At 45.8% G+C, this 21,935-nt stretch overlaps 1 protein-coding gene and 1 pseudogene across 2 annotated transcripts in view; both read right to left on the bottom strand.

Annotated features, from left to right (window-relative positions):
• CTDSPL (CTD small phosphatase like) overlaps positions 1–21,935 on the bottom strand; it is a 125,205-nt gene that overhangs the window by 11,508 nt on the left and 91,762 nt on the right. For both annotated transcript variants that reach the window (XR_011562918.1, XM_070776045.1), the window contains exons 2-5: positions 19,368–19,522; positions 14,539–14,571; positions 6,807–6,908; positions 3,353–3,409 (exon numbers count right to left, since the gene is read on the bottom strand). Coding sequence is in view for 1 of the 2 variants with exons in the window: in XM_070776045.1 (XP_070632146.1) it covers positions 3,353–3,409; positions 6,807–6,908; positions 14,539–14,571; positions 19,368–19,522 (347 nt within the window). In the remaining variant the exon portion in view is untranslated. The remainder of the gene's footprint in view (positions 1–3,352; positions 3,410–6,806; positions 6,909–14,538; positions 14,572–19,367; positions 19,523–21,935) is intronic.
• Positions 14,578–19,360, bottom strand: LOC109576310 (diphthamide biosynthesis protein 3-like; annotated as a pseudogene).

Here is a 21,935-nt window from a genome sequence, read left to right as displayed (position 1 = left end):
GGACAGCATGCAGGTCAGTCACAGCCACCGCCGAGGAAGGCCTGGGGCCCCGAGAGCCCTGGGGAGGAAGAATTCCTAAGCTGGTTCCTGGTTCCTGTCTTCTGCCCCCAGGAGGACTGAACGAGGGGCTGTGTAATATAACATGGCACTGAGGACCAGATACCCCTCACGGTGCACTCCAGGTCAGAGTTTGGAGCAGACTCCCCACCCAGGGGGGAAAGAGAAGCTGAAATGGTGTGGAGGCTTCTGGGGATTTTCAGAACCAGTGAGTGGAAAGGTTGGGCCACGTTCGGGTGACCCAGAGCCTTCATTTCACATGTGTTTCATGGGACATGCTCTGGGTCAGGCCGCTTCTAGACAGAGGCCGTGGTCTTGGGTGGTGCTTCTGGTGGAGGTCGGGGCGTGGCCCACTGCCCAGCAGGTCTGGGATTGCTCCGGTGGTTGCCTACTTGATTGGAACCCTTCTCCTGCCAGAAGGCCTGGGCTGGACGCACAGGAGCAGTAGGGCTGCGTGAAGGGATTCCTTGTCGGTGTGGGAACCGTCTACTTGACACACAACATTAACTCTGCTTCAGTCTGCTCCAGAAACAGATGCTTCAGGGGATGTGAGGCCAGCCTACTCTTAGCCCCAGCAATCAGGCATCAGAAGCAGCCGCCAAGCACAGCGGGGCAAAGGACCACCTTTGCTAGAGTGGCTGGGCTCTGCCCCCAGCTGGAAGCCTGAAGAGATCTGAGGAAACATGGGAGCGGGGAAAGAAGGCAGAGCTGGCGAGAGGAGGCAGAGAAGGTGGGAGGAGGGAAGAACTAATTAAAACTTGAATAAATTTCACTTGAAATTAGCCATTTCCCTAAAATAATTCAAACTTGTTAAAATTCAGTTCGACTCATATTCCTTCAGTTCCAGCTCTGGCCTCAGCCTGAAGTGGTTACAAACGTGAGGGAAAACACAGGCCTTGCCCTTGAAGAGCTCACAGTCTAGAGCAGACATTCAGAAAAACAGATCAAAATAAACATGCATAATGAAAGCTGCAGCATAAGGATAAATTAGTGATGATAAACTTCCCTCTCAAGGGGAGGGAATCACAAAAGGGAACATTTGGCCTGGACCTTGAAGGATGAATAGGAGTTCACCAGGCTGATAAGGATGAGAAGTGAGCTTCCAGGCAGAGAAATTAGTTTGAGCATGAGACCTTGCCTGAAAACACTTGGGGTATTGGAGAATGGCCAGAGCTCTGCTGACCAGCCCTTCAGAGGCAGAGATAAAAGAGGGGGAGATGGGGATAGAAAAGGCTGAAGATGTAGTGTAAAAGGCAGGTCGAGGTGAGTATGCATGGGTTGTGAACGGCAGATGGAGCAGGCTGGAAACCCTACAGGAGGAGGGGCAGAGGGGAACGGGGTTCTGCTCCATACAGAGGAAGAGCTGCTGACAGAGGAGTTTACACAGGTGGAGGTCTTGGTGGGAAGCTTGTGGCTGAGGGAAAGGGCATGTGGAGGGAGGGGCCAGAAGAGCAGGATGGCCAGGATGGGTGCTCTGCGGAGTGGAGAGGCCTGTGGGTAGGGTGTGGCTGCAGTAGCTCCAGGCCTACCCTCTGCTCAGGAGGCTGCTAGGTGCAAGGAATGGGTGCGGCCTGTGATCCGCAGTCTCCTTCGGGATGCTGCTTGGAAAGCAAGTGTTGCTACATGCAAAGGGCAGGAGAATGGTCTGGGGACTATGGCGTTGGTGCCTCTGACAGAGAGGAGGGTCCTGGGCCCAGAGGCTGGCGTCCAGGCCCGCGTCCGCGTGCAAGTAACCGAGAATAGGCCCCTTGGGACCTGCACAGCCTATCCTGGATTACTTGAACGAGGCCACGGCCTTCGCCAGGGCCTTGGTCCTCCTCTGGGCGCCTGTGGCTTCATTCCCTCAGGAGAATGAGTTTTTGATCCCAGCTCTGGAGTGTCTACCACCAGGTGAATCATAGCACAGTCTGGAGGGCTGGAGGAGCTGGGCAGCTTCTTTGAGAATGGGCTGGCCACAGCAAGTCAGGTCCTGAGGGCCATGCTCACAGTCATGAGGAATGAAGGGATTCATTTCTCTCCTAATTTCTGTCATGCCAGTGGACAGCTTCTCCTTCATCCCATTATCTTGTCACACGAGCCAAGATAATAAACGTGGAAGCCTTAACTGCTTCTCAGATGCAGAGTTAATTCTGTGGATGCTTCGGCAAATGTTAAATGCCCAAGTGCCTGCCATTCTGGCTCCCTGATGGCTTTCCAAAGCATGAAGTGTGGAAGCACCAGGGACAGGCTGCTGGCAGGACCTCCTGGCAGGGGGGGAGGGAGGGACTTGAGTACCCGGCAAAGAGCCCTGTGTCAGGAACAGGAGACTGGAGCTCTCATTTTAACTCGTCCTATTGTATGACCTTGATCCAACCCTCTCCCTGGCTGAGCCTCACTTCCCCCATGTGGACAGTGAGGTAGCTGGACCCGTTGACTCCCAAGGCCCCACCAGCTCTGACACCCTGCATTCAAGGGCCAAAGAGACTACCGACATCTCCAAGGAAAGACCCTTGACCCTGTTATGACTCAAGCACCAAGGGTGAGTTTTCCTCCTGGGATATAAACACACCAGGCCACAGGCTCTCCCTTTAGATCTTGGGGTTGACAAAGAAGATGACTGGGGCATTTCTGTGGAAAACCTACAATGTCTTCCCATAGTGTTTCCAATATTTCATAAGTGAAACTATTCCTAGAGGAGCTTCATGCAATAAAAAGGAATATAAGGGGAAATAAAATATTGGAACAAAGATGCATGCCAACTGACTAGGGCATCTTTATTCAAAGCTTCCTGCTGATCCAAAAATGCACACCCTTCCTCCTTTCCCTTTTGGGTTGGGCTTTCCTAAATATTAACAGAACATGATTCAGGAGTGACAAGGTCAGTCTGGAGTGGCTGGCAATCTTTGACAGTCTTTGCTGAGAATCTACTGTAAAGTCAGTGACTTGTGACATTTCCCTGTTGCCTGCTAGGAGAGTAGCTAAAGCAATTACATAGCGAAGTTAATTAGACCATCAAGCTAGGCCAGTGGGGGATATGGAAACTTCTAAAAGTCTGCATCAAATCAAAGAACTATTTGAACCTGCAACCACATCTAATATTTACAAATAGATTATAGCTTCCCTTATAAACGAAGCATAAAATTCATCCAAGTGAAAAAAAAAAGGCAGAAAATCACTGAATTTTTAATAAAGTCTGCCTCCTACTGATTCAGGAACAAAATGATTACTGAAAGGGGAATTTAGAAATACAGTTCATAGAAAATGTAATTACTAAAAAAATGCTAACTGAAACTCAGATTTAGCTTTGATTTCTTACCTGATGTATAGTTCCATCAATTTCAACAGGAACAATAAAATCAGCATTACTAATAGGCTGGAGAAAGAAGAAACTATAATTAATATGTCTGAAAGAACAAAATAAAACTGGAAACTTTAGCACCAAAAAAGCTTGCCTGGACTAATGTTTTTATTATGGGACAAAACAGTTCAGGGGGACATTGGAGCATGCTTAGGTTCCTCAAAATAAACATAAGCAGGAAAGAATATTATTTTCTGTTCTGAATATTGTTACATTTCAGCATCTTTATTACCCGCCTAGCCCCAACCGCAAAGAGTGCTGCACCCAGCTTGGAAACGAGGCTTCTCCAACCCTGGGCTCTTGCCTAGAGTGGCAGGAACCACTGCTGGCCACCAGGGGGAGGAGGCGAGCGCCTGACAGCCCTAGAGGACAGTGCTTGTTTAGTTGCTACGGCGTGTCAGACTCTGCGGTTGTAGGCTCCTCTGTCCATGGATTCCCCAGGCAAGAATACTTGAGTGGGTTGCCATTTCCTTCTTTAGGGGATCTTCTCGACTCAGGGATAGAACCTGCATCTCCTGCATTGCAGGCAGATCCTTTACCACGGAGCCATCTGGTAAGTTGCACAAATACAGACATGTTCAACACATGGGCCCAAAGTGGGGCCACTGGATATATGGGGTGAGGTCAGAGGCCACAGACCACGACCTTGGGCAGGCTCTTTATCCTCTGGACCTTGGTTTCTCCTGTCTTCCACAGTTAGAGCAATGGGTCTAATGAGTGCCCATGGCTCCATCCAGCCCTGCGCGTCAGTGATTTCCAGCCTTGCCTGGCTGTCTCCTGCCCTGGAGGTGGGGGGGTGGAGTGGGTGGGAGAGCCACCACACCTTAGACTGTTCTGCACTGTGTGATACAATACCTAGCACAGTCACAAACATCTGCATATTTAAAGTAACCCCACACTCAGTGACACTTAAAACTCAAATGTGATTCTTCAGCAGTCACTATTTTCTCAACGACTGACTTGCATACAGTTCTAAATGGAATTCCACAAATCAAGTGGAAATGAACAGGCCCAAGAGAATCATGAGATCACAAACCCTTGGGATAAGGAAGAGAGGAATAGAAGGAGGGAGACTGGGTGTGATGGTCCCTGGGCAGGGGCAGAGGGTAGAGAGTCTCTGGTGAGAATGTGAACTAAAGTCTGCCTTTAAGTCCATTACTGTACCCACACATTGTTCTTTAAGATATACACTGAAAAACTGTGGAAAATACTGGGTCACAGAACCAGTACTAAGCATCCAGTAGAGCACTTGAGCCTTAAGCTTACAGTTTCTTCACTGCTTTGGTTGGAAGGTCACGGATGAGCTTGGTATTTTATAATTTCACAACTAAAATACAGAATGAGCCGAGAAAACAAAAAGCTGAAGGAAGAAGTTCTCATAAGGTCTATTCCACAAAGTATATATAACAAGGGGGCCAAAGCCAGGGCTGTGAACATGTGTCTCTGGGTCTGTGTGCTCTATAGTTTCAAGGAGAGAAGTTCTTAGCTTTCAGGTTCTCAAAGGGCTTTGGGATGCCCAGAACCTTAAAAATCATACAATATTCTGCTTGAAGATGCAGGCAGCTCAGGGAGGGAAGAAATGAAGACATGTTATTCACATCACCTGTGTATCAATGCCCTCTGAGCAGGCCCTGGAAACACCAGGGCCTCCCAAGGCTCCCTCTCTGGAGCCACGAGCCCTCAGTAACCTTGGGCAGTCTGCCTGGTGATGCCCATGCTCCCAGAGCTGCTTGCAAGGAAGCTGGCTATGCTGTGATGACAACTGACCCTTGCCCTAAAGGCCTTTGCTCCTCAGGGACGTGAGAAAGTCCTGAGCATCCTGCCCACAGGGGAGGAAAAGCTTCCAATGCAGTTCACAGTTGAGTTGGGATATAAGGTCACTGAATCCTTGGGATCAATCCTGGGAAGGCCCATGTGAGGCTGTGGAATGAGTGGTACCCATATGCTCCAGTGGTCAGCCAGGCCATTTCTCACTGCCAGGAGGGTGTGTGGCCCCTCCTCCACACTCCCAAGGACTCCAGGACAACTGCCTGGCCCCGACCTGTCAAGGAGGATTCTGTTTAGTGAGAAGCAGGCCCAAAGAGGTATGTTTCTGGCAGAAAGGTCTGCAGGAAAATTTGATAGCTCTCTTGCACTTCCCATACCGCCATCAAGGAGTGACTGACTGGCTGGTGTCAGACACACCCTTCATCTCAGGTGGTGCTTTCAGGTCTTCCAGCAAAGTCAGCAGGGTCATGGGCCGGTGGTAGACAGAGGAAAATGGTCTAACTGGCCAGCAACAGGAGGGCAGTTCCATTACCGGAAACATCCCAAGGAAAACAGGACCAGGACCCCATACGCTTTCTGCTTCTCCCCCAACGCACCAATCCCCTATTCTCAAACTTTTTCATCATTTGCTCATTTCAAACAACTTTAAAAATTGGAAAAATGATTAATTAACTCATTTCTTAGGAGTACAGCCATTGCTGTTCCTTCCTAGAGGCCCAAGCTTCCCAGGTGGCACAGTAGTAAAGAATCTGCCTGCAATGCAGGAGGCCTAAGAGACACTGGTTCGATCCCTGGGTCAGGAAGATCCCCTGGAGGAGGAAATGGCAACCCACTCCAGTATTCTTGCCTGGAGAATTCCATGGACAGAAGAGTCTGGAGGGCTACAGTTCCTGTGGCTGCAAAGAGACATGACTGAGCACATACACACATACATGGAGGCCCTTGGGTAGTTTGTAATTTTGGCTGCTATTCTGGTGGGGAGATGGAGAGGGAGGCGTGAGGGAGGTGACGGAAGTCAGACTGTGATGCTCACGCTGAGCGTACTGCAGCCCCTGGCCTTCAGGAGGGAGGGCATGCAGGTGGATACACACTTAGCCATGAAGCTAAGGAAAAACTCCAGCAAACTCTTGTCATGAAAACCATTAAGATAAATGACTGAATCTGTTCAGATGCCGTAACTCTGAAAGTCTTCCAAAACTTGGTCTGGGAAAATTTCCAGGATAGTCAGTTGCTTGCTAGTTTTCAACTGTGTCTCCCCTTGTCATTCCCCATATAACCTGCAGCTCGCACAGTGCTCAGTTACTCAGACAAACACACAGCGGTGTCCTGGGGCACTGCCTGCCTCGTGCCACCTGGAAAGTATTTCTGCGGGGGGCAGAGTGCTGGAAAACTTAAACTGCATAAGAATGAGGTCTCAGGGATATTGGCAGCCCAGTGGATTTTTTTCCTCCCAAACTAATTATGTTAATATTCAACTACTCGAGTTAATGTTCACCTGAGTTAATAACCAACTGTTACTGGGATTTTATGAACAGTGAAGTCATATGCCAACAAACCACAAGCTTTCATCTTTTTAGTTTTCCATTTTCCAATACAATTGTAGCCAAATCACAAAGATCACTGATCGTTTTTTATGTTGATTTACCTTAAATGAACTGTGCACCAATGTTTCATCTAAATCGATGACCACACATTTCTTTCCATAGTCAAGCACCGTTACCTCTGGAAGGAGGTATTTAGCTGGTGGCTAAAGTCGGGGGAAAAAAAAATCAATATTATTACCTTTATATAAAAGATCAACTAATTCCCTTATTATTGTGTTACACTATGACAGTGAGGTTAGAAATGAAACCAAACATTTAAATGTCTGGTTAGGTGCATCATGGAATTTTATTAAAAACAATAGGAAGAAGTAGCTTACAACTGAAGTTTTACCAAACAAATACTGTGCCACTGTCTGAACAGCTATGATGAGGGCCTGGGCTTTGGAACCAGACAAAGCTTGGCTGGAATATCCGCTCTCTTTCATCAGCTCTGTTTCTTGGCTCTGAGTTGGGAGAATAATACTTACCATAAAAGGTTGTTATCAGCTATAATTGAAGTAAAACATCCAGCATTCTGCCTGGCACATGTGTGGTAGCTATTGCTATTATTAAAATGGACAATATGAAAATGAATGTTCAATTATAACAGCTATTCTAACCATGCACCCCATGTTCTGGGGTCCTATTTCATTTTAAACTCACTATGGTATGTAAGTATATTTTAGAGCTATACTGGACCATAGTATTTTTTTAAGTGACTGAAATTCTGAAAAACCTTTAAGAGGAACTATAGAACCACCAGCAAAATGCAATCCAAAGTGAAAACTGAAAGTCACTCAGTTGTGTCCAACTCTTTGTGAGCCCACCCATGGCCTATACAATCCATGGAACTCTCCAGGCCAGAATGCTGGAGTGGGTAGCCGTTCCCTTCTCCAGGGGAACTTCCCAACCCAGGGATCAAACCCAGGTCTCCCGCATTGTAGGCAGATTCTTTACCAGCTGAGCCACCAGGGAAGCCCAGCAATCCACAGTGACCTCCAGTAACAGGAAACAGAACTAAGACTGGCCCACACGCAGTGCCCTGTGCTGTGCGTGCCCCGCTGTGGTACAACACGGGGTGAAGGTGGCGCTCCATCCCTTTAGTCTGTCCCTGGCAGTCACACTTGAATTCACATGCTGTGTGTTAACCAGAAAACCCACTGATACGTCTTTGTAGTAGCTGACAATCTTACGGTAAAGAGGTCATAAGAGTTAAGGAAATGCTGGATATCTTCAGCCAATCTCAATTTTTGACTTAGAGTATTTATTTCTTGGGCCTTGCTTCAGTTTAGAAACAATTTTAAGCATTTCAGTTTACTCTCTGGCATATTCACTACCCAATATTAACTAGCTAATTTTCTGTCCTGGAGGAAGGTCAGACTCTGTTCTGGAGTTAATGCAAAACAAAACAACAAGAAAATCTCTATCTGCCCCAAGCCACTGAAGAATGGACAAATTAGCTTATCAAATAAAACAAGAAGAAAGAAAAGTAATCTAGAAGTATTTACTTTCAAATGGCTTTCTTTCTTTCTTTCTTTCTTTCTCTCTTTTTGGTTCAAGTTGAACATTAGTCAAGGAATTTGTTTTAATTTTGGACTTCAGCTGGTTCAATAGTGAATGTAACACAGGCGGTCAACAGGTTAGGTAAATTTGCAAATGCAGTGATTATCTTGGCTGGAGGGCTTGTGGGGTTGAGCAGGATGAGCCCTGTGTGGAGACAGGAGCGTTTCTAACGCCAGGGGCTCTCTCTATTGAGTGTGTGCGCTTCATTCTCTCCAACATCACCCAGGAGAAAAGGCCCTTATGGCCTCCCAACTCCTTTGGCGCTAACGAATGCTCACAGGCAGAATCCTCGATGGCGTGGCTCTGGGAAAGACGTGTCTTAGACCTTGGGTGTGGGATCCAGGGTCATGGAAAGGACTCTGACCTTCATTTCAAATCAGCAAGCGACTTTTATATTTTAAAAAATGAAAATAAACCATGGGAATTTCTTGGAAGTCCAGTGGTTAAGACTCAGTGCTTTTCACTGCTGGGGCCTGGGTTCAATCCCCGGTCAGGGAACTAAGACCCTGTATGTTGTGTGGCATGGTCAAAACAAACAAACAAACAAAAAAACCCCCTGCAAAACTTGCAAGAAGTTCTGTATCAAAAAGAGATTTAAAAAGGTATGGTGTAATGAGCCCAATAAATGAACGTAATATAGAGAACTGGGGTTATTTCTGTTGTGTGGACCATAGCAGAAAACATACTTGCAACGAAAATAAAAATTTTTTTTTTAATTTTCTATTTCATAATTATGTAATAAAAACACATTCTGATTGTAAAGAATATAGACACATAAAACACAAGTATTCCCTCTTCCATATCCCCCATTCCTTTCCCCAGGTGTCCCCCTTCTTAGTTTGGTGTGTATCTGCCTAGACCTTTTTCTATGCATTTATAGACTAAAACAACATTTTAACTTTATGTAATTGCCAGCCTGGAAAATAAAGATCTAGAACTTCTATCCCGAGCATATCTGAAAACATCAAAGATCTGCCAAAAGTGGCTCAGTTATTTTCCAAGCTCAAGAATAAAAATTACTTTCTTTGCAGATTTAACCCACACTTTACAAGCATTCTTTGAATTACCAGTAAGGAAAAAGCCTCCCCATATTATTTTAAGAGAGAAAAGAGTGAGTGGGGTGAGAGGCATAATAAGCAAGCTATTGATTTATCATTTGTGCTGCAGAGAACAAGGCCAGGCTGGGGCCATGCACTGTGCGGGGCGGGTGGGGGGTGGAGTTTCGTTAATCCTCAGCCTGGTTCCTAAATGCACGCAGCTTCCCAGAAAGCTCGGCTTTAGATTACTGCCAATTCTTCAGACCATGGGTAAGAATTCTCCTGGACAGCTGCTGTGTCCTCGGAACATGCAAGGACGCTAGACACCTGCAGAAGTGTTCTGTGACTTCAGTGACCTGCTCAGGTGATGCTTGAATCATTAACTAAAAAATGTCCTGAGGCAAATTTTCCCTCAGACCATCATAAAGCTGAAGAATAGGAGAAACACCAAGCATATAAAAAAGGAGCTTTTTCTGAACACGATGATTTGTTCCAAAGCATGGGTGGGCATGGCCAGGGGGTGGGAATAGGGGCAAGAAATCATGGGAGGTGAGGCAGAGGCTAGGTCTGGGGAGGGCACTCACACCAGTGATCTTCCTGGGAGTGGAAGTGAAAGTCCTGTCTTGGTCATGGACTGGCAGCAGGAATAGCTGATCTAAGGTACTCACCCCATAGCACACTCTCACAAACCTTACAAATGCAGTGCCTCTTCTTGGGACACGGATGGTGGTCTGTGCATTTGAGGTTTCAGGCACTGAGTCTGCACACTGTCCCCCACCATCCCCACGCCTCCAAGCTAAGGGCAGAGTCTCAGGGCTGTGGGCAAAGGGGACTCGACACCACCTCTAATGAGAGGAACTGCTCTGCTTATACGCTTTTCACAAGGTTTGCTGTTTATTAAAGGCTTCTTAAGCCAACAGCACAGAAACTTAACTGTTAGAAAACAACTTTCTCCTCTTCTCTTTCAACATTTTTATGGCTCAGCTGCACTGTCTCGCTGGTGCGGTTGGTCTGTTATTCCAGCAACAGCGTTGAACTATGGGGTCAGGTCTACACTGGGGCCAAAGCATTGAGTGCTCACGTTCAGCCTTACCACCAAACTTTACTGTTTCCCAAACTGTTCTCTGCTTTGTTCCTTACGCTTCGGTACCTGACCTTTACCGGACAGACCATGAGGGCCTCAAACCCCAGCTCCCAATTGGGAGTCAAATGTTACTAAGCAGCACGTTGAAAACCAAGTCCAGACAGAGATATCACTTCCAGTAGGTGTACAAAAGATGGGTTACTCAGGACATGATGCGGGGACAACTGACTTGCCATTTGGAAAAGCAAATAAAGCTGGACCTGGGTTACGTGGAAAAGCAAACAAGGGTGAATTTCGACTTCACACCTTACATCAACATAATCCAGATGGATCGAAGATTTAAGTGTGATAATGAAATTGTTAAAACACTAGGAGAAGATGTGGGTCACAGTCATAGAGTGGGGAGATCTTTCTAAGCATGATGTAAAGTTCAGAAGCCATAAAAGATTTCCCTATACAAAATTAAACTTCTTTGTGGCCAAAATGATTATGGACAAGGCCGAAAGATATATCATAAATTTAGGGGAGAGTGCTAATTTCCCTGAAGTTTGAAAAGATAACAGTATAAATGAATAGGGAAGGAGAAATACACATGTACAATAAACTTGTGAAAAGATGTTCATATTCATTCAGGAAGAAATACCAATTAAAGCAATAAATCGATACCATTCTTTACTTTTAGATCAGCAAAGATTACAGTATTTCCTAACTACCATTTTTGATAAGGGAATGGACTCTTGGTGGGAATTTAAACTAGGTTTTTAGAGGATAAATTGCCTTTAATCTACCAAAAATATACAGTATACCCTTTGACCTAGTATTTCCACAACTAGGAACTGATCGCCTAGATACTATCACTCAGGTGCACAAACACATAAGCACAAGAATATTTATTTTTAAGAGCACAGAAGTGGAAACCAAGTAAATGCCATCAACTACATGTAAAACAATGAGGCAGCTTGCTACGGACTAATATCTGGAAAGATATTCAAGGTATCCTGCTAAAAGCGAAAACAATTTGTAATACTCTCGCTTGTTTAAAGATGCTTGTGTTGATTTAGAAAGTTTTTGGCATACAGAAAATACTAGTATACTAGTTTCTAATATACAACAAATACTAGAAGGGTATTCTAAGGAGTGAGATCAAGTTGGGGGATTTTCTTTTCTATTTTAATCTTTCAGTATTTTTTTTAAAACCATGACTTTGAATAATGAAAAAATATGAATGAGGGCTTCCCTGGGGGCTCAGTGGTAAAGAATCTGTTTGCCAACGCGGGAGACACGGGTTTGATGCCTGATCTGGGATGACCCCACACGCTGTGGAGCAACTAAGCCTGTCTACCACAACTTCTGAGCCTGTGTTCCAGCGCCCGTGCTCTGAAACAAGAGAAGCCACAGCAATGAGAAGCCGGCACACTGAAAACAGAGAGCAGCACTGCTTGCTGCAAGTAGAGAGAAGTCTGCACAAATAAATAAAAATTAAAAAGCATGAATGAAAAACTGAATAATGAAAAAATGAGCTGAGTAAAAAACAAAAACAAAATCAAAAGATCCAACCTGCACATATAAACTACAGCATGTGAATAACAAAAGGAGGACTTGTGAAGTGAGCAGCAGCGATGGGCCTCCAGTTGGACCTCCTCTGGGCACCTACAGGCTCAGGGGCACCTTTGTCTTCATGGGCTGGACAAAGCTTTTACAGGGCATGAGGACTTGGTTTGGAGGCTCAGTACAAACCTGACTTCTGATCCTGTGGGGCAGTGCTCCAAGCTCTCAGGGGCTCTCAGTACTAACCACTGCCCTTTCTGGACCACAGGGCAGTGTTACTGTTTATGGAACCTGCAACTTTGACAGGTAGGTGCAGATTTTGCAGGGGACCCAAAGGCTCGAATCCTTTGGCAAAGCTGGCCTCCAGCTGGGCTTGGGTTCAGTCTTCCCTGCTAAACAGCCAGTGGAGGTCACATGGTATCCATCAGTGGACCTGCTTTTCTGGAGGTGATCATTCAAAGATGTGAGTTACTTTGGGTAGGCTTTGTTTTCCTGCAAAGTATTTCAGATGCTTAAAGCCTGACCCACTGTCTCACATGTAGGGAAGGTCTACAGTTTACTAACCTAACACTGAGCTAAATTACAAAAGACATCTTTTCCCTCTTGGCTATTTTATTCTGGGATTCTAGAAAGAGATTTGTGGAGAAAGGGTCATTTGTCTCAGTAAAGTGTTTGCCCTGACAAATACGTTGATTCAACACTTAACTTTATAGATAGCTGTGAATTAACTCTGGAAAAAAACCAGAGCTATCAGAGTACCAGAGGTAGGGGGAGAGATGCCACCTGTTGTCATCTGTTGAATGTAGACATGCTTGCAGGAAAAATACACAAAACTACTTTGTTATAAAGATTAAAAAGAGACCCTGGTAGCAATTTCACTGGGTACCCTACTTAAACACTGGATTAGAAAATGGATTGATCCATCTTTTTGATCCAAGTCAGTTCCCAACAAAGCCTAAACCCTAGGCACGCTGGCAAATTCAGAATCATTCCACAAACTCATGCAAGCTGCAAATCAATGCAGAGTTAAAGTTCAGGGAAAAAATTCACAAGTGATATCCACTACCAAATTTGGAGTCAACCTGTTACTTTGCCAACAAAGGTCCATCTAGTCAAGGCTATGGTTTTTCCAGTGGTCATGTACGGATGTGAGAGTTAGACTGTGAAGAAAGCTGAGCACCGAAGAATTGATGCTTTTGAACTGTGGTGTTGGAGAAGACTCTTGAGAGTCCCTTGGACTGCAAGGCGATCCAACCAGTCCATTCTAAAGGAGATCAATCCTGAGTGTTCTTTGGAAGGAATGATGCTAAAGCTGAAACTCCAGTACTTTGGCCACCTCATGTGAAGAGTTGACTCATTGGAAAAGACCCTGATGCTGGGAGGGATAGGGGGCAGGAGGAAAAGGGGACGACAGAGGATGAGATGGCTGGATGGCATCACCGACTCAATGGACGTGAGTTTGAGTGAACTCTGGGAGTTGGTGATGGACAGGGAGGCCTGGCGTGCTGTGATTCATGGGGTCGCAAAGAGTCGGACACGACTGAGTGACTGACTGACTGACTGAACTAATGAAATCGTTTCTTTCAATGTAAGATCAGTGTCTCTTGGATGCTCCCAGAAAATAACGTTAAAAAGCCCAAGGAAAGACAGATGAACAGACTTCAAGCAGACAATCTGAATCAGAATCTTTATGGATTAGAATACCAATTTCAGGCCATCTGAAAAAAAAAAAAACAAAAAACCTAAGTCCTTCTCTAAGGACACAGACTGTTTGAAAGATCTTGTTTGATACAGGCATCTCAACTGCAGGTTTCTTTTGGGAGTTGATCATTGACCGAAGAGCAATGCTTCCTGCTGGCTGGCCTCAGGCTACCTGGCTCGGCTGGCAGAGCAGAAGGAAGAGGAGGAGCGGTGGGGACAGCCTGTGCTAGGCTCAGACTCTGGTCAGTCTCCCAAACTCCAGGACAGAAGTTGGTGGCTCAAGGGGATACCCAGTTGTGGCAGAGCTGCAGTACAGCCAGCCTGGGAGCGTCAGGGCGGAAGCAGGGAATGGGACGGGGGTGGTCCTGCAAGGTCTGTAAATATGATTGGGCTGATTTTTCTGATGGAGCCATAGCCAAGCTGCTGACACTTGAACAATCAGAAATGGCCTGCTCCCCTGGGAGGGGCGTCTTGGGAACCTGGTACCACTGAAACAGAACCTGTTGCAAAGAACCTCTTTGGGACAAAAGTATGGTCTCCCAGTCTATGGGGTGGGGACGGGGAGAAGGAAGTGCTGCCTTAAACTTATTCAGGAGGTCCTTCTCAGAGAGAAAGGTCAGAGTTTGGTTAATAGATGCTGGTTGCCTTGCTGTTCTTGAGAAAGTTCTCAGAACTTCCTGCTAACAGTTTAAAATGTAGCTTCACTCCCCCACCACCGCCCCCCTAAACACAACAGAGTTCTTTATACCATGATTAAAAAGCTCAATATAAGCCAAATATTAAGAAAAGTCTTTTATATTAGTAGGCCCAAAGCTACAAGATTCTATGAGTGTTTAAATAAAATTGGATAAATATACATACACTTGGTATGGGAATGATCTGCCTCTGGTCACCCTAAGGAGAAAGAAAAAACACAATCATTGTCAGATTTAAAGAGAAATAGATCATATTCTCAAAAGAAACTTCAAAGCACTCTTGAGTACTGCAGCCATATGACCTCCTGTTCTCTGTACCTTGGTGGGATTTAATGAGCAGGAGGAACCCAAGAATAGTCTTCAGTTACTGGGCTCCCCTCTGCCTCCTAGCCACTCCTTCCCCTGACAAACCAGGCCAGGTTCCTGAAGCTCATAAATCATCCTGTTTATTTAAATAGCGCCTCCTTTACTCCCAGGAATTTAATCCTTAATTGAAAAGGAGAAAGGAAAACCCATACTTTACTTTGATCCATGAATCTCTCTAACAACTCGCTTGTTGCTTCTTGTAAGTTTTTCTCCAAAGACTAAAGCCTCAAGTCAATATGATACGCAGGGAAATGGAGACAGTTTAACCAGATTCTGAGGATCCCCTGGCCACTTCTGGCCCTCTTCTAGGGGAGGACTGGGCAAACGGGACAGGCAAGGTGCAAGGAATACCCGCCAAGGACACAGGCAAAGGACAGCTTTCCCATGAAAGCGAACAGAACCTGTGTTGGTGGGGAGTGTTCAGAAAATTCAGGTCCCAAGAAAGGGCCTCAACCATTCCTTATCCCCAGAATGCCAGTCACTCCAGACTTGGTCCATGGAAACACTTCATGTTAACATCACTGAGAAAAGCTAATAAAAAAGCAAATTTATCTCCACTGAGAATTTCCAGTTTCTGTGTTTCTTATTCTTTTTCAGCTGATGGATGGGAGGCAATGGGTCACAGCATCACGGTCCCTGATAAGGAGATGCATGGTTCGCGGTCTTCCACGTGGAAGGATTTGTGAAAGTGTATCCTTCTTTATTCAGGGGGGTCACTGGGGACAGGGGTCTCATGAGAAGAAGTTAAACCTGACTGACACAGAGGCTGATCTCTGCTGATTTCTGATCTCTGCTCCAAGAACCATTTAGCAACTTCTAGATTATCTCCAGCCCCTTGTCATCACCTCTGCAGTGTGACAGTTGCTCGTTTCCTCCTGACATACTCTTGACGGCTCTTTCCTTCCTCAGGACACTGGGGGCTTGTCTTAAGGATTCACAACTGCCTTTGTCATCATTAAAGGTGGAGGCATGCTATTCTCCAACATAACAGCGCAATGAAATAAAATCTCAGTTTTCAAGAACTTATGCAGAGAAGTGCATTTCAGAAGCTTTTAAATACTATGGTTCCTAACATCTGGAGATTGGTGGGACAGATTTTAACCAGAGGCTCACAAGCCCACTGGGTCACTGTGGACCCTCTCAGCCCTGCACTACTGACACTCGGGGCCTGTGGACTCTGCTGCAGGGGCTGCCCAGCAGTATCCCTGGCTTCCAGGCAGTGGTGCCAGTAGAAACCCTGGAGCGTCAAAAGAAATGTGTCTGAGCGCATGTGTGTGTGTGCGCTCAGTCTTGAAGTTGCGTCCGACGCTTTGTGATCACATGGATGGTCACCCACCAGGCTCCTGTGTCCATGGGGATTCTCCAGGCAAGAGTACTGGAGTGGCTTGCCATTTCCTCCTCCTGGGGATCTTCCCGACTCAGGGATCGAACCTGCCATCTCCTATACTGGCAGATGGATTCTTTACCACTGACTCACCAGGGAAGACCCACAATGTCACCAGACACTGTCAAATGTTTACTAGGGGAAACAGTCGTCTCCAGTTGAGAACCAAAGTGCTAGCGGGGAGATGGCAAACAGCCCCCGAACACAAGTGCATCTTTAGACTAAGTGAATGCTCAGTGAGGTGAGAGGTAACACCACTAAATGGTTACTTTGGAAGGGCTTGAGGAAACACAGACCACAACCAAAGCTGCTACCTTAGACAGGTATCTGAGCTTGAAAATGACCCCAGAGGTTTACGTGTATGTGTGAACATGGGGTGTGCATGGATGAGTAAGCATCTAGCAATGGCATTCACTCTGCCTCACTCTCAGTAGTCCTCCATGTCTCTGCCACTGGAGTCTTCAGAGTGCCAACTCCTCCTCGCCTCTGGCAAGGGCTGCACACACTTACATACTTTCATTTTGGGGCAACTGGTCTTCAGTCCAGGCTGTAATTGGGACAGTCGCGATGGCTGTCACACCAGGCCACTGCTCAGAAGCTTTTCTCTAGGACATAGTAAATACACACGATGCATGGAATCATTCTGTCCACATCGTTCTCTCCTCCTCCAGCAGGCTGAGTTCAAAGAGGCAGAGAGGGCCTGGGAGGCAGTGGTAGAGACAGGCCTGCAACTGGCTTCCACATCTACTGAGCCTGGGTTTTACGTTCCAGTGTCCTGATTAGGCAAGTGCAAAGGGCAGAGTTGCCCCGCTTTGACATGGGCTCTTTCTACAGGGTCTGGTCTCACACACCGAAGGGTCACAGATTATGCAAATGATGCACTATTCAGGGTTAATGCTTTAAAAAGCCACTCTGACAAGTGTTAACCGAAGGACATTTCCACGAACGAACACCAGGTCCGGGTAAGTCCAGCTCTGCTGCAGGAGATGCCTTCAAAGACCTTTATTCTCTGGTAGATACAGCTAAGGGTTCCAGGAAACCTTCCAGGAGGAAGGTTCTTCAACACCACCTTCTCAAGCCATTCATCTAGGCAGGTACTCATTAAACAAAACTTTTACTATGACAGCAGTGACTCCTCTCTCTCTCCAAAATGATTGTACCCATGAAGAAGCTATTGACTTTGCATTTGATTTTTCCAGCTTGGCTCATTTCCCAAAGTTCAGGCTTTGGAATCTAACATGTCTTCTTCAGCGTTTAACTAGTTCTTTGTCAGTAGAAGTGGCTGGGACTGTCTCTCCACACATGAACTGATCTTTGTCATAAATCACTTTCACAAGGAGAGAGCAGCTAGGGCACGTTGCCACGTCTTCCCTGTTCTTCAAACCTTCCTTGATGATGCAGAAATTACCCCTACATGGGCAGGAGTAGAAACACGTCCCGGAGTCCTTGTCATGTTGAAGTGCTCAATCTCCACCTTGTCATGAAACACGGCCATTGTCACTGGGCCAGCAGAGGTCTGTCACTTCCGCGACCTGACCCAGGCTGGGGCAGGTCCAACCTCAAGGGCGCTGGCCCAGTTTGGGTAATTCTTCTCCTTTTTTTTTCAATCCTCTACAGGCCTAGGATACAAACTATGTTCCCTTCATTAATAGGGACTCTCTACAGCAATGATTTTCAAACTGTAAAAGTTGATAGTTTAAGGAAAGTACACTGAGGGGAGATATCAGAATACAGGGCTCTGACAGGGTTTACAGGCAAATTTCATTATACAAATTCTACCGACGTATTTTTCCACATCAACTGAGGGTAAGGTTTAATATCTCTTAAGGCAAGTTATCTTTCATTATATTTTTCCAAAAATTTCTCAGCTATTCTTAGATAGCTTTTCTTCTATGTCAATTTTAAGTCTTCCTATTCAGAAACACAGCACATTTCGTAATAAATAAGAGCCACCATACCAAAAGCTTTTAGTGAACTCTCATTTTTTGGTAGTATTTTGGGTTTTCAATGCAAATAATCACACCATCTGCAAATAAAATTGGCTTCCTATCTTTTCCATATTTATATCAATCATTTCATTTTTTTATCTTATTACATATATTAGCCAGAACTGCCAATGATTTTCCTATGTTGTTGGCTGTTTATTTTTAGAAGTCAGCTTTTTATGATGCTCAAATGATATTCTACTGTGTATCTGGCTGTACTGTTGATTGGTATGTAAAGGTTTATGGCTACTATATACGTCATGTATTAGATGCTGTAACATAAAATGTCCCTCTTTCTCCTGTTTAATGCTTTTGGCCTTGAATTCTGTTTGTCTGATTTTAACATTGCCACTTTTGCTTTCTATTTATTTGATTTGCTTTGTACACTTTGCCCATCTCTTAATTTTCTACCTTTTTTTTTTTGGTATTACTCTATGTTGGATGCTGGGTCAGAAACTAGTAGCCACCTGCTGTAAGTCATTAGCACTGTTTACCAAATCCAGCTCTCTTTCTGGGCACATGGTAGGATTATACTTTCATGCTCTTTGAAGTTAAGTATAATCATGGGAATAGCTTTGGCCAATAAAAAGTAAGCTGAAATGAGTCTTGTTACCTCCAAGTGAAAACTTTAACAGCCAGTGTGATTTATATATTCCTTTTTTTCCCTGACGTGACATGAGATTACTATTGTTATCCCTGCTTCCTTTTGGCTTATACTTCTGTAATTTTTTTTTTTTTTTACTCATTCTCTTACCATGAACTGTTCTGAATCATTTGGTTTTGAATATGATGTCTGTTAGACAGCACGTGGGTAGAACTTGTTTTTACCTATTGTGATGATCTGACATAAAATTTTTTATTTGATATGTATAAAAGAATATATAACAAATGTTTATGACTAAACAAGGTAGTTAAATCCACTTGTATTTATTATCTGCTTTTTTCCAAGTTTCTGTTTCTCCTCTGGACTTTCCATTTCTTTGTCTGTTCCTGGTTCTTTAACTCTCTATTTCATACATTCAACCTCCCACAACAGAATGTGATAAAAATGTTAAGTGACTCTTCTAACTTGCATCAAATATGTTCTTTCGTTGTGAAATGGGAATGACTGACATATCCTGTAACAAAATGACGAACTTTTTTGGCAATTTCAAATCTTTAAGTTAATGGCTGTACACATACTGTCAGAGAGTCTTCCTAAGGATGTTCGTCAAGGATGGGACAGAGAGCCCGCGGCGGCAGTCGAGCATTTGCACTGACCTTCTGGAGCCCACCGTTCTCCTCCACCAGCGGCGGAAGCACACCGGGGCTGCTGCCTGGCGGGGCATCCACATTGTAATCACGGAAGCAGCAGAAGAAGGAGCTGAGGATGCTGCGGCTCCTCTGCTTCTTCAGACTAACGTTGCACTGGGAGGCTGCGAAGAGAAACAGGGCCTAGTGTGGTCAACTGTAATTCGATGATACCCGAGACCAAGTCACAACTGGAAGATGAAAGGTACCAGGACGTCCCTCTGAGAGACTGCTGTGTGACTCCTAGAGGGCCGGATGGCTGATGAAGTCCAGTCCTGCTGGCTGGATAGAATTCCCCTGACCTTGGCCCAGTGGGGGCTGTGTGCTCATTAGCCGACCCATCCCCGGGGTCAGGTGCCATCTGCATTCCTGAGCCCAGCAGATAAAGTCCTTCAACCCCGCACAAGCTCTACTTCAAAACATAGATCCTTGTAGGTACAAATCAGACCTGGCCCTCGCTGAGAAGCAGTTCTCTTTGAAGTGTGAAGAAAGACTCACTTGGAAAGTGGGTTCCTGGATGCTCCCTGCTCACCACAGACATAAGACTAACTTCATGGGTAAAAAAATAAGATGTGTGAGGGCACAAAGTAGCCCTCTTCTTAAATTCTGCCACTTGTCAAGGAGCTGATAAGAGCCTGGACCTAGAGAGCCTAGGGGCGGACGCTTCCGTCACACTTAAAACAGAAACTGCAGGAGAGATGGGACAGAATGCGAAGGTTGGCCAGGACAGAGCCCATCTTCATGAAACACAGGGCAACACTGTGTCACCCACTCAGTCCCTGGCCTGCAATGGACTGAGGCTCCAGAGGGAGGGATGGGTCCTTTATGTTATCTAGGGCTCACAAGACAAGCTGCCACAAGTCAGAAATAAAAGGCAAAAATTAGTGCTGATGAGAAACACGCCTCCGGGGGGACGCTGACAACTTGGAGGTGCAGGAGCGTTTTGCCTGGGAATGCAGTCCCACCACATGCCACGTCTGGGTGGGTCAGCAGCGCTGCACACGGGCTACCGGCACAGGGCCCATGCTGGGGGCTGGCGGGAAAATCACCACCACAGGGAACTATTCAGAACGCGTGCTATTGTGTCTGGGTGTCCAGCTCTCCCACAAAGGGATTCTGGCATGATTCCTCTTTGTACACCGAGGGATTTGTATAGTACCCACCCTCTCAAGAGATCACAAAATCTTTGCTGGAAGTCTACAGGCTCCCTTCTACCAGCAGTAAAACCAAATGCATTCAGGTGGAAATTCTGAAAAAGGACAGAAAGGCTGTTTTGCCAGCAGCTCGACAGACAGGCCTGGATGGTTTCTAGCCAGGGGTTGGGCATTTGGCCTAGGAAGTGTGAACTTAAGATCCTCAGTGGGAATTCCCTGGTGGTCCAGGGGTCAGGACTTGGGAGCTTTCATTGCGGGCGCCTGGGCTCAATCCCTGGTCCGGGAACCAAGATTCTGCAAGCCACAAGGTGTGGCTGGGAAAAAAAAAAAAAAAGATTTTCATTCACTCAAGATGAACTTGAGAACCATGAATCTTCAGAAAAGCTGGCTATTTTTTTTTTCTTATGAACCCTTAGGTATATGTCAAAGGGCATCCATTTTCTCATTTCAGGCTCCATACGCCTGGCCCGACTAGACCAGGCCACGAGGACCACCAGGCACAGAGACCTCCTGCACAGCAGTGGTGGCAGCGACAGTGACCACTATTCCCCAGGGCTGGCCCTCTGGGTGGAGCACTTCACAATTCTCATCTCAAACCACCCTCCCAGCCACCCAAGGAGACAGGTGATTGCTTCTACCTCATTGCCGAGAAAATGCAGCTAGGAAGTGCTTGTGCCAGGACTCAAACACAAGTGGGCCTGTTTCCAGAGCATGTGCTTTCCCCACGCACCACGCCGAAGACAATCCTGAAACAGCTCAGGTCAGATTAAGATGGAGGGAACATGCCAAATGGGGAGAAAAGCATGGCCATAATCTCATATTTAATATAAATGATTGCTTAAGCTGTTCTGCTGTTACTATGGGTGTTTTAGTTTTTATGGCTCACTCAAATAACTTAGTCAGAGGGAGAAAAAACTGTCTCTTCTCTGGTTGACAGTACATTTCTCTACAAGTAAACAAGCTGTTTGTTCATGTCTTGCAGACAATGAGCTGTTAACACCCAGGCCGGGCAGTAAATAGCTCTGCAAAACCCTTTCCTGGGTCCTGTTTTCATCAACAGATCACATAAATCTTCCCCATAACTAACAAACTAACCTATATATTAAAAAAATTCCTGACTCTGGAGATCATGAGCTACTTATAACTTCTACCATATGATTACTTGCCTGTTTGGCAGCCACAAACAGGGCTGTGGGGTTACTATTTGCTCGGGTCACTTGGCAAACCATTGCCCCCAGTGGGGAAATGGCAGCTCACTCTGCTCCCTGATCGGTATAGGAAGAGGTGAAGCAGCTCAACTGGTCTCACGGCCAGGGCTGTGGGAGGGTCCGGGCATCTTCCTGCTAAATACGGTCAACATCAGGACCTGCAGGAACCACCTGGA

Source organism: Bos indicus, chromosome 22 (genome assembly GCF_029378745.1).
Source record: "Bos indicus isolate NIAB-ARS_2022 breed Sahiwal x Tharparkar chromosome 22, NIAB-ARS_B.indTharparkar_mat_pri_1.0, whole genome shotgun sequence".
NCBI lineage: Eukaryota > Metazoa > Chordata > Mammalia > Artiodactyla > Bovidae > Bos > Bos indicus.
Note: the sequence above shows the minus strand (reverse complement) of the source record. Positions and strands in the feature narration are given on the sequence as shown.